The sequence below is a fragment of the Rhipicephalus sanguineus genome, unplaced genomic scaffold, assembly GCF_013339695.2.
Source record: "Rhipicephalus sanguineus isolate Rsan-2018 unplaced genomic scaffold, BIME_Rsan_1.4 Seq2782, whole genome shotgun sequence".
In the NCBI taxonomy this organism is placed as follows: Eukaryota; Metazoa; Arthropoda; class Arachnida; order Ixodida; family Ixodidae; genus Rhipicephalus; species Rhipicephalus sanguineus.
Window position 1 is genome coordinate 1 of NW_023614927.1, and position 12,259 is coordinate 12,259.

The window sequence follows — 12,259 nt, forward strand, 5'->3', positions numbered from 1 at the left end:
GTTTAGCGATATGTGACTGGCTTACACATTAAGCACGCCTGTTTTTCTCTTTACACCAGAAACGGAAACAGTAGGATACACTATTCCCTTTACCCTTGATATAAACCGTGCATCGCAAAGTTCCATCGCATTACATCAGATGTCACGGTATTAACGCGATAGCGTTAGAGAGCTCGGTCGCAGAAATTCCGGTGTCGGCGTCGGCACCGTTGGTTGTGAGCCAAAAATCATCCGTGAGCGAAACTCGAGAAAGTAGCAAATAAGATAAACGATAAAATCTTCGGTCCCAATGAGGATCGAACCCGGGCCGTTTGCGTGGCAGGCAGGTGTCTTACAACAAAGCCACGATGTTACTTGCAGCTGCTTCGAAAAAAAAAACACTACATAATGTCATGTAGTGAAAGGAGTTTCAACGCTTTTGTTCGGCAGGTGTCACACGAAAACGAGCCCATACGGGGATTTGTAGGCGCAATCGCGAGGTCATCAAGCTACGTCGAAAAAGGCCGGATAGTGCAGCCATCGCCGCTAATACACACACGAACTTTCAAACAGCTCTAAAAACGGACAACTATGTCCATCTAGCGGAAAACATATCAAGCCAACGCAGCAAACGCTAGGTAATGTGCTGCCATCTGTGAGGCATTGTGAGAAATACGTCTGGCCTTTTCATGGCATCCGAGAGGCGGGCGCGCGGCGTATATCTTGGAGGCCACGCGACTCTTGCTTCAGATCGAAAGCCTGTACCATTCGCGCGCGTGCGTGTGTGTGTGTGTAACAATACACATTAATAAGTATGCACTTAGTGGTTGAAGTGCGCACTGGGGGCACTTTTCAGGGAACTGTGTTACAAGAATTTTTCGCCTCTATTTCTGTTTTGCTGCGCTTAAAATCTGCCGCTCAAATGGCGAACACGCGATGCCAGCGCCTCTCACGCACACTGCAATGACGTGCCCTAACTCAGCATCGTCGCGTTTTGCGCGACCGGTTGGAAAACCGAGCAGTAGTAATTAGAAAAAGGATGGTGAGGTGAAAAATATATTCAATGGTGCTTTCGAATACGATGCAGAAGCAGAAGTCGAATTGCTGTAGACATGAAGGTAATCGTTTATTTCCACAAAGAATGTTTAACATTACTTTGACGTCGACAAGAAAGTTATAGATGTTATATGTAATAATTCAATATAGTGATATTATGGTCATCTCTCTCCGCCCTTTTATTGCTTTCCGACAGAGCAGGGTAGCAAACCGGGACGTGCGTCTGGCTTTTCTTGTTTTACTTGCTTTTCTATTTAGCCCAAGGCAAATATGGGGTGCGGAATAATGGGACGCAAGCGAAAGGACAAACAGACGTGACGACACGGGTCGTCTGTTTGCGCCGCCACTTTTTTCTCATTAGTTCGCGCTCCTTATTTGCCATGCTTCCATACTAATGCACCCACATGTCTTTCCTGAACTATAGCCTAACTATAAAAACAACATTACTAAACACTTAATTATCGCGTATTGCAAGTGTTGTTACATGCTAGAAGAGCCAGGGTAAGGGCCAGTTGGTTGTTGATAGTGTAACCTTTATCGTGCTGACATACACGAAAGCTACGTAGAAGGAAGGACACGGGGAACACAAGCGCGGCAATACATGCTATTAAGCAGAGGCTGGTAATAAACTGTTAACAGAAACATCAATGCATTTTTGCGGTCCGTAAAACATTTTGAAACATGTGTGACTTCACTGTTGTCGTAATTGTTGAATTTGACGGTAGGTACACAAAACAAAAGGCAAACTTTCTTGAATCTAATGAGAACTAACAGTTCTCATTAACATTTAGAGGGAAGACACTGGTACAGATGGTAAATCGTGGACAGAAACCGCTTTACCACTTTTCGGCTCTTGATGTGCTAGTTAGAAGTCAATATTTTTGTGGCATTCAAACAGTCCGCGATGGTCCCGATGCGCTAGACGTACGGGTTGTGAACACGACTCGACCCATTGCTTTCTTTTCACGAAATCTTTAAGCACTATCAGCTTGGGCGCAGGAAATTCCCCCTCCCACACCCCACGCTCACTAGACCCCAGTCTTCTACGCTCAGATGTTACAGACGGGATCATTCCCATCGAGAGGTCGATTTGCCACTTTGCTCCGGACATCGACCCACACTGCCCTGAGTGCAATGCAGAGTATTGCTTGCTAGCACACATGCTCTGGCAATGTTCTGCGTTACGAAATGCGCCTTTTAATAAAGAAGAGGACTGGGAGGAAGCCCTCAAAAGCGGCGATCCCCAGGAACAACTAAGGGCTGTCCAAAGGGCCCGCGAACGGGCGGAGGACCATGGTCTTCCGGTCCCAACGTGGGCGCGGCCCGCAACTACGAGTTTGTAGTTCCTTTGGACCTTAATAAAGTTTGTTGACTGACTGACTGATTCAAACAGTCGCTTTGGTTGGCTTTGTCGGCTGGTCCATATCTTACAGATACACTTGCGGAGAGCTATTCATAAAAACTGGAGTACAGTATACGTTACAATAACTTCGAAGTCACCAGTACGGAATTTATTGTTTGCAAGAGGCGATGCGACATTTTAGGCTAACGCATAATAAGCGTTACCAATACTGGTGATGAAGATATAGCAAAAATTAAACTTTTCAAATACATGAATCGCCACTAATTTTTCCACTCCGGTTGCTGCTACCATCGAACTTTGCACAGCTCGGTTGCGAAGCTGGCAGATTGTTGTGCTTTCTTGAAGAATGGCCATGCTTGTTGTCTCTCCAAGGACGGAGTATTTAAAACACTTGCTGATCTGAGGTTTCTTTTCGCCCAAATTTCTCCACATGTTTTCTCCCAGATCTGAATCGCGTCCCGCGAATTTGCATGGGCGGTCTGGTAGGATCGTGAGCTGTTTATGCCTAGTACTTCGTAATGCGCGGGCAGCTTTAAACCATTCACTCGTTGCGCAGTTCACATGTTTTGACGCCTGGTGCGATCCTATCATTCGGCCACGCAATATTATATTCGTTAAGGAGACTCTTCCCAATGCATGACATACTTACAGCGTTTTTTTTACGAAGTTGTTTCAATCCCTGGCATGGCTGCGTGATAGAACACCTGCTTCCAACGGAGAACACCTGGGTTTGATTTTCACAAGAACCAAAAATTTTTATTACTTACTCAAGTGCATTGATCTCGAATTTTGCGCTGACGGACAGCGCCGATTTTTCGCTCACAGCCAACGACACCGACGCCGACACCGGAATATCTGCGAAAAGAGCCCTTAACGCTGTCGCGTTATACTCGAGCGTGTGGTGCAAGCTATATTAAATGTCATAAAGAACAGCCTCTCTGAGCTTCTGTCGCAACGGCGATCTGTCGTAGGACTTCACAGTTTCTTGTTTAATGAAGCGTTTTCATTCGTTCAGTACGCGTTGCGCATGGAATCTCACAACGTCGTGTCAACCTTCAGCAGCAATTGCTCGTTAAACTGACGGACTTAGTACCAAGATTTCTTATAGTGCAGACATCGCTTTCGTTTGCCTGTTTATATATGTATATATCACGGCCGGAGTAGAAAGGGGCGCTAGCGTCCACTCGAGCGCCTTTCCAGTCCGGCCGTGTATACACAGGCGCCATGCACATTGCCGACAATCCAACGGCAGTTTTACGATGTCCTCGGCATCACTCGCCTCAGTAACTTACCGGCTAAGATGCAGAAGTGCTAACCTCGAGGACGCAGGTTTCGATTTCAGATAAGGGCGACTGTACTTAGATTAAGGTGCAGGTACAAGAGGTCGTTAAAGTAAACCCCTACTTCCATTGTAGGGCGGGCATTAAATCGCATCGTAGTTATCGCGCGTAAAACACTAAATGTCTTTTTCTTTAGCCCCCTCGCATCTATATCTCTGTACGACAAGAGCTCACGCTTTGCTCCATTCGTTCAGGCAACCGAAATAGGAAACATCTTAGAGCCTATCGCAAAGCGTGAAACATATCGTGCGCAAACGCTTTGGAGTTAAGTAAACCGTATAAGGGAACAATTCGCGCAGTATCGCGTTTTAAGCGCCTTTCTTTCCGCTTTCCAGTGCGTCGGTTAGAGCGCAAGGTAAGACACTTCCGCACGTTTCTTACAACTCGCACGTGCAGCGTATCAGCTTTTGCCGCTGCTCATATGCTCAGCACAGGCACACAGCAGTATCGTTACCGTCGCATGTGTAACCGACTTCCCATCCAGTACGTGCGATCCCCACCCAACGTCTAGTATATAAGTGCCCACCGTGAACAGAGCAGGCATGATTCGCCGAAGAGCAGCTGCAGTATACGGTAACCATGGGCACACTGGTGAGTATCTGCGCGGGGCGCTGTTTTTTTATGTCGGTTCCAAAACAACTTTCATATTAACATCAATGGTAATGTATTAAACTTTATCAATGTCGTATTCTGATAAAGAAATCCAGGCAATTTTTAACACGAAAGTGTTTTATGCCAGGGTCCACCACGGCTCCACTGACGCATTTCCGTCACGGATATGACGTTGAAAATATAAAGACTAACACATGCCAAAGAAAAAAACTATAACACTAAGTTCCGTCACCGGGAGTCAAACTCACGACCTCTCGATCGCCCGCGCGCAGCGCGAAACGACTCCGCCACAGACGGCATGTTCTCTGCTATGCTAACGGCGACCTATTTATGTACACCATTTGCCGGTGGCAGTACTCAGAGATCGGCGGTACAGCGTGTTTTCGTTATCACAAGCGAGATGGCGCGAAGGGCTCGAAGAGCGCGCTTTAAAAGTCGCCCCCCACGCGGATTAGCGCGCGCCTCGACAGGGCGTGGTCGCTCGTGCGGGCGCTTATGTCGTGATCTCGGTGGTGTGTACCTCTTGCGCTCTGCCTGCAAGTTTTCGTTGAGAGCACGAAGGTCGCCTTGCTCACTGCAGCGGCCGCTTTTGCGAAAGGAGCGCGCTGCTCACACAGAAATAAGTTACAACAGTGACAGTTCGCGCTCATCCTGTGTATGTTCGTTCCGCGCGTCCTTTCTGCTTGAGCAGCGCATTGCAAGTTTCTAGCGGTTTGCCGTTCTTCGCGTAACATTACAATTTGATGCTGTAGCATTCGTTCCTTCCTTCGCGCTTGGGGTGAAAGAATGCACAACAAACGCTCAGCTACGTCGGTGAAGACACGTTTCACTTTCGTGTTATACCGATTCCTATGACAGAGGGATCAGCCATGTTTTTATCTATCTGTGCGACAATAAATGCTTGTGTTTCATAACAGTCTTTCGCACGCGCCTGATCCCCGATGTCATGACGCCGAGATATGAAGGACGAATGCTGCTGTATGAGAATCATATGAAAGAATGTAGCTGCGTATAAACTTGGCACGTAATTTATTGCTTAGATTGAAACGGACTGACGAGAACGTCGCTGTTGTAATAGTGGAGAGCCCATTTTAGCCAATAATTACCATCATTTAGCTTATACTAGCGCCCTTTCGACAACATCATCCAGCATGAGCCAGTACTGGGCCAGTATGAGCCAGTACAACAGCCTCTATTTTCCTCCACATCCCGTATTAAAAAACTTAGCCGGTCTTCGAAAAATCAGCAAACTATCTAGACATTTCAAAATGGAAGCATAATTAAGTTTCCAGATATAGATTGGAGCTGACTGCTGCAGGTAGGGGCTAGCCGAGGTTTTTAAAATGCGTCTCGCACCTGATATATATAATAAGTTATAATTATAAATCCTGCTTGCTTAGATAATGTTCTGCAATAGTTCTCGCTCATTGGTGGTGCGCTACGTTAGCGGCGAAAGCAACAGGAGAGTAAGCAAGTGTATTCCCCAGATGATTTTTCATCTCAGATTACCCTTCCCTTCATGCGTTGAAGACGGCTGTGATAATTTCGCTCTCCTCTCTTCTTTTGTTACTGCGAAAGACGCGGTAAACTAAACTCGGTAAACTAAATTACTACTACTTTTGTGTTTCTGGAAGTTCGCCTCCTGCATGATTTGTCCATCGCTAATGTCTAACATATTACAAAGCCGCGTATTGCAGATGGGGAAACTATTGCAACGTCAGTGTGTGTGCCCACAGAGCGCAATAATACTCTGAGCATGCCATAGACATTCACTAGCCAGAAATCGAGGCACCTGAAATTGCAGAACTGAGAAGTGATATGTTGGTTATTTATTTCACTAAAAAATAAGTGCCAAACCCAATACAGTGCTGTCTAAGAGAGTCAGCAACAATACATATGCCTCAGCGATCGACTAACGCCACACCAATCCGCTTTTAGGGGCGAAGCACCTTAGGACCTAGCTTTGGCGTCGACTCTCACTGTCTGCTCTCACGGTATATAGAAAACCGTTGCTATAGTCGAAACATATGTGTGTATGTTGCGATTACGATTATGATTATAAAGTCCCAGGTAAATGTCATATGCAGCGCTCAAAACACTCCTGAAATATCTTAATAAAAACGAAATGGAATAATAATAAAGGCACTATATGGTCCCGAAATCAACAAATCTGGCTATCGCAATTCCGAAGGATTTGCACAGTGGGATGTGGAAGATGTCGTGCCTAGCAGTTTGTCTTCAACGAAAAACCCTGAAGAGGTGCTTTCGTAAGAGCTTGAGTCGGAGACAACTTTAGATGTCCACGGCATATCCTCCTCAAAGGCGAAACATATGTGTGCATGTTACGATTGCGATTACGAAATTAAGTACAAGCACAAACCCTTTATACTGGTCGGCGAAATCAACGTAGACATTATGGAGAGCGACTGCATTATGCTGTATATGATATCTCGATACGCTCTACGATGCATTTCATATGACTGGAAGCAACCAACAACCACCGAGCAACATGCATAGACATTGTTTTTGCCAACTTTCGATTAGATCCACTAGAAGAGCCATTGGCTCTCCATTTCACAGACCACAAAGCAGTAGTACGAAGGGAAAACGGAATCCAGAACTCAAGACGATATACGAATTATAACAAGAGGATTAAAACAGAAGAGCATTAAAGAAGAACCAAGTAGATACATTTGTATATTTATACACTTTATATCACGCAATTTACATTCGCAGTGGCAACGCGCGGGTGACGTATACGGTGACATACCGGTACTATACCCAGTGCTTCGCCACTCGTCATTATTCACATTAGTGGAGATGCGGTCATTTTTTTTTTCACAATGCCACGGCGTATGCGCTCTTCCCCTAAAGGAAAGCTCGCGAAACGCCTCTTTATGTCGCAGGCTTTCGATCTGGCGGTATCGGATATCCTGAGCCCTACCAAAACCCTACCACAACGACAGAGCGCAGCACCGCAAAATTAAAAAGGCGGATTCCGGCTTCGCATTCGTGTATAGCCAGCAGTCCCTATATCTGTTATCATCAAGGCCCCTGCGTTCTTTTCTTTAGTTTTAGAATCTGTTCCTGTTCAAGTGGATAGACACAAATTTATATATGTTCAGGCAATGTTACATAACGCCTCGAAAAGTAATGACAGATTTCATAACAATGTGTGTTCCCCACAAAACTCAAGAAATTTTGCATGAAGGTTATGGGCTTTGTAGAAACAATGTTTTATTCTGTTTTCGCTATTTAGCAAAAAAAGGCTGGGAAAGGGAATAACGGAGGTGAAGATGACACGCTCGTGTGGCTAACAATCAAAACGCGATGTTTAAGTCTGCTTTCACTGAGAAGTCGTATTTCCTGTATATAGATACTTAGTGTATTCGGTAAGGCTGTGCCAGAAGCTAAAACGACGGCTTGAAAGGTATTCAACGAGAAAACACAAAAAGGAACATGAAGGGTGCTCCGTCTGACCTGTACGCATGGTTTTATTATACACAGGGCTGGGCAAAGATACTTTGAAATTGTATCGCGATACATACAAGATACCCAGATAAGAAGTATTTGAGATACAGATACAAGATACTTCCGGAATAATTGTATCCGATACGATACTTCACAATTGTATCTTAAGATACTTCGATACATTTGCAAATTTGCTCTTATATATCGATATATGAACAAAACTCTTTACTCGGAATTTTCTTAACTGCGACCAACTTTGTTTAATTTTGAGAAAATATCTCTTTGTGTCCCCAGATTTCTGCCTTACTTGCTCAACATATATATAGGTTCGTTCCGAAACAACTCACCTTAACATGAGAGCTCTTTATACGCTGCGCTGTCAATGGTTCTTGTTTGACACTTTGTATATAATGGGTGCCGCTTCTCTACTTGCTGACCAGCCAGCGGGTTGCCATCTGAATACAAGAACGTCAATAAGAAGCCTCCGCACGATGGCGCAAATACCGCTGTGTAGTTCTACCTTGTCCGTAAGCGTATTACCGTTTTCGCAATACGAGGTCACCCGAAATGCAGCAACAACGCTGGTAGCGGGATTTTTTGGTGACTACTCATGTTTACATTGAGGGCTTAAAACTACAAGGATTTTTAAATTCTACTTATCTGCTGGCGTAACGCGTTAATTCGTTAGCCACATATTCACTAACGTGCAATCTTTTGAAATTTCTTCTCCGAGAGAACTATCGTGCCGTCGAGAATTTTCTCAGGCATATTATAGTGGCAAAAAGCGTTGCAGGATACCACTGCTATTCACACTATTGCCACTTATAGCTCCGACTATCGCGTGATTTACAACAGCGAAAAACGTTACGGTGACCTAAAAAAGGAAATCTTAGTCAAATAGCAAGGCGGTTCCGTATCAATCACAGTGAATACGTTTACAGGTTGTTTCACGCATCTATAGAACCAATATCTAAAAAAGTGGTTTACCGCGACTGAATGAAACCAATGGAGTATGGTTTACCGTCATATGGCACTCATTATAATGTGTTTTATAGTGCGCTTAATTGGTTGGTTAACTGAGGTCAATTATGCAGCATTTTTAATATTCATTTATGACCAAGTGGGTGCCATCACGTCGTAGAGGGCATTCCGAAACAACCGGTCCAATTTTTGGTGGTGAAGTACATGCTGCCTGGTAATTTTTTCCCGATTTTAAAAGAAAGCGCACGAAATATCAAATTAAACCTTGACTGCGCCGCTCGTGCGCTACTACTGCAGCGCTCTCAAACGTGCTTCGGGCAAAACAACAGGCGCGCGAACTGTCAGCATATCGAGGACGACGGCGTTTCCTTGCCGTGTGCAGTCGTCAGAAATGTTGACGCACTGTGAAGCCGATGCATGAAGCCGCGGCCGGTCATTTCGCCATGGTCCACGCGCCGGTTGTTTCGTTCGAAGCGCGTTAGAGAGCGCTGCAGCACGGCAGCGTACGAGGGCAGTCACGTGGTCATGTTTCGCGGGCTTTCTTTAGATGCGATGCGAACGGAGGACAGAAAAAACAGCACTCATGCTGGCAATCAAGTTATGATCAAAATAACCGCTTGAATAATTGAGCAGGAAGAACACAGATACAGTACGCCAAGATATTTTATGTTACGTAAGTGCTTGTTCTACAGCATCTACCATCAGCGCCGGTGAAGCGACAGTTTTTAGGATATCATTTACAAATAAGTCAATCTCATCGTATGTAAGTCAAACTTACACCCACGAGATCTTTTAAATCGCTGCCGTGTGAAAGCCGCGAGACGCAAAGAAACCCCACTATTGCATTCTTCAGACTTCGTAACGAAGCACCACGCAAGGGAAACTTCGATGACGACACTGTAGGAGCATCACAATTTTCACGAAAGGTGCCGTACGCGTCGGAGTACGTAGAACAGCACTGGGTTTACGAGGCAGTGTCATGGCACCGACACAAGAAAAAAGAAAGAAAAAATAGCGAGAAAGCGAAGTTCGACTGCTCGTAGACGTTCGCGGGCTTGTCTTTGTCGAGATCGCGCGAGCTCCACCACGTGATTGTGCTCCACCAATAGGGACGCGCTGACCTCATCGCCTGCCCTCGCTGGAGAACTCTGGCAGATATAATAAAAAATGTCACTGTCGTTAGTTTATTTCAAGTGGCTCAGTAGCAGCAGTATCAGCTTGAGAAGCGTATTTCAGCCACCGTTAATTGTTTCGCTCGGTGTTGTTTCTATAGCAGTATCTTGTATCTTAAGATACACGATACATTATTGAATGTATCGGAAATACAGATACAGATACTCGTCTTGCGAGAGGTATCGCGATACAGATACAAGATACTCAAGGAGTATCTAAGATAGTATCTAAGATACATGTATCTTCGATACTGCCCAGCACTGATTATACATAATGTGAGATGTAAGTCCAGCCCACGTCTTTTCCTTTCTCTGTTTCCTAACTAAAGTTTTTCCAAGTAGCCTTTTAGTTCTTGGCTTCCATTGCGAAGTACAATGTTCCAATTCATGCACGAGCCACTTTTTGAGCTATATATTGTGATACGTGGTTCTCCTTAAAAACGAAGTACGACAGGTGGAAGACGCCTAATGAAAGTAATAACAATCACTTAAATATAAGCGGGGCTTTCGTAGCTTAAATCGCAAAAAGCAATAGAATAGTATTAGAAATGCACACTTTATTAAATACCTGCAGTTATCGTATATTCGTGACTTATATTAGCGCTGGATGCTGTCTTCATCTCGTCCCCTGTTCGTTTTATACGGTATGATGCAGTACTAACAGACCAAACCTACTGGAGTTTTAAGAAACCTTCTTGACACCGAGAGAGATGCACTTACCAGGCATTTCAAATCCATACTTCACCTGAATGCCCTCCTTCCTTATTTTAATCAAGTTATGCTCAGTAAAAATTCACTCTGTGAAACTGATCGTTAGCCTCGACAGTTTAGACATCTTCAGGTATCAAGTTCGTACTAACTGACTTACTTCCAGCATTCGGGAACCGGATTTCCTGTGTTCCTGCAGCTGTACCATTTGAGAAAAGAATAGTACCTTGATTTTTTATATTATTTAGTGATGATCACGTATGTGCATATGTTCATCGCCGAAATAAAATAGTGCACAAAAGGGTCAGGTTTTTTTTTGAAATGCCTAACCTCTCCCCATTGAAGTAGATGGATTGCATATGTAATAATATGCATTTAATGATTCACGTTGCAGAAGTGAACACGACTGGAGATAAAGTCTTCATTCCTATCAAAGACAAAAGAGTTTTTTTTTTTGTCGTATCTGCGCAGAGTTTCACCATTCTACTGTCAGCCGTCCTTGCCACTGCCATGGCTGGTGGGCTCGGCTACGGAGGATACGGACTTGGTTACGGCGGCGGTGGATACGGTGGAGGCTACGGCCTTGGATATGGTGGAGGCTTGGGGCTGGGGGCGTGGGAGCTGGCGGGGTAGGCGTCGGCAGCAGCGTGGCCCTTCTGCGCGGCGGGCCTGGACTCTAGGCAGTGCCCCGGTCCAGCCTTCTTGGTCAGGACCATCCACCAAGTGAACAAGCTTTCTAGCGGTGGTGCACTGGTCGCACACTCCGGCATCGGAGCAGGATCATTGGAGGCTACGGTGGTGGTTACGGAGGTGGCTATGGTGGCGGCTACGGCAGCGGCTACGGTGGCGGCTACGGAGGCGGCTTGGGATATGGAGGTGGCTACGGAGGTGGTTTAGGATACGGAGGCGGCTACGGATACGGTGGATATGGTAACTACGGGTACAAAGGTTAATTGTGTCGCTTCTTTACACGAAACTTTCTATCTGTTAGAGTGACTTAGCACCACAAACGACTAGGGGGTTGAATTTGATTTCGGTACTATGAATACGTTTGCGTAGGCTGATATCATACGTCACCGCCAACATCAAGCCTGACCAAAAACCAAATATAAAAAAAAACAGAACTGATGGACACTCGAGCAGTCCTACATTTTGTGTGTGTGTGTGTGACAGCAAAAGGCCAAATAAATATTTCATCGCTATACATCAAGAGGCTATTCAATTAAAATGTTCTCGAGTAGGTTCGTGTAAACATTCAACCGATGACATAACTGTCATCAAGAAAAGAGTCGAGACCATTTCTGCACACCAGAAACCAAACACTCAAACACAGCAGACATAAAGATAGCGAGGGAGCGAGAAGGCACAGAAAATGCAAGTGCAAAAGAAGTTAACAGGAGCAGTAAAATGTTAAAAGACGCGAACAGTTCACAGAACATATATACAAGAGAAAAGGCAGTGTCCCCGTTCATCGGACGCGGAGCTTGTAGCGAAGACTGTGAAGGCGTCACAGACGCAATCATGCAGACGCCGGGCGCTAGAGATTCGGCGAGGCGCTCACTCGGATGCACAGAAGA

At 45.2% G+C, this 12,259-nt stretch overlaps 1 protein-coding gene across 1 annotated transcript; it reads left to right on the forward strand.

Annotated features, from left to right (window-relative positions):
* Window positions 1-4,317: 4,317 nt before the first annotated feature.
* Window positions 4,318-11,612, forward strand: LOC125756606 (keratin-associated protein 21-1-like; the record flags this gene model as incomplete). The annotated part of the gene is made up of 3 exons (XM_049411507.1): window positions 4,318-4,329; window positions 11,154-11,311; window positions 11,461-11,612. Coding segments are annotated over exons 1-3 (322 nt in total), but the record flags the coding sequence as incomplete, so codon positions are not given.
* Between the last annotated feature and the right edge of the window lie 647 nt (window positions 11,613-12,259).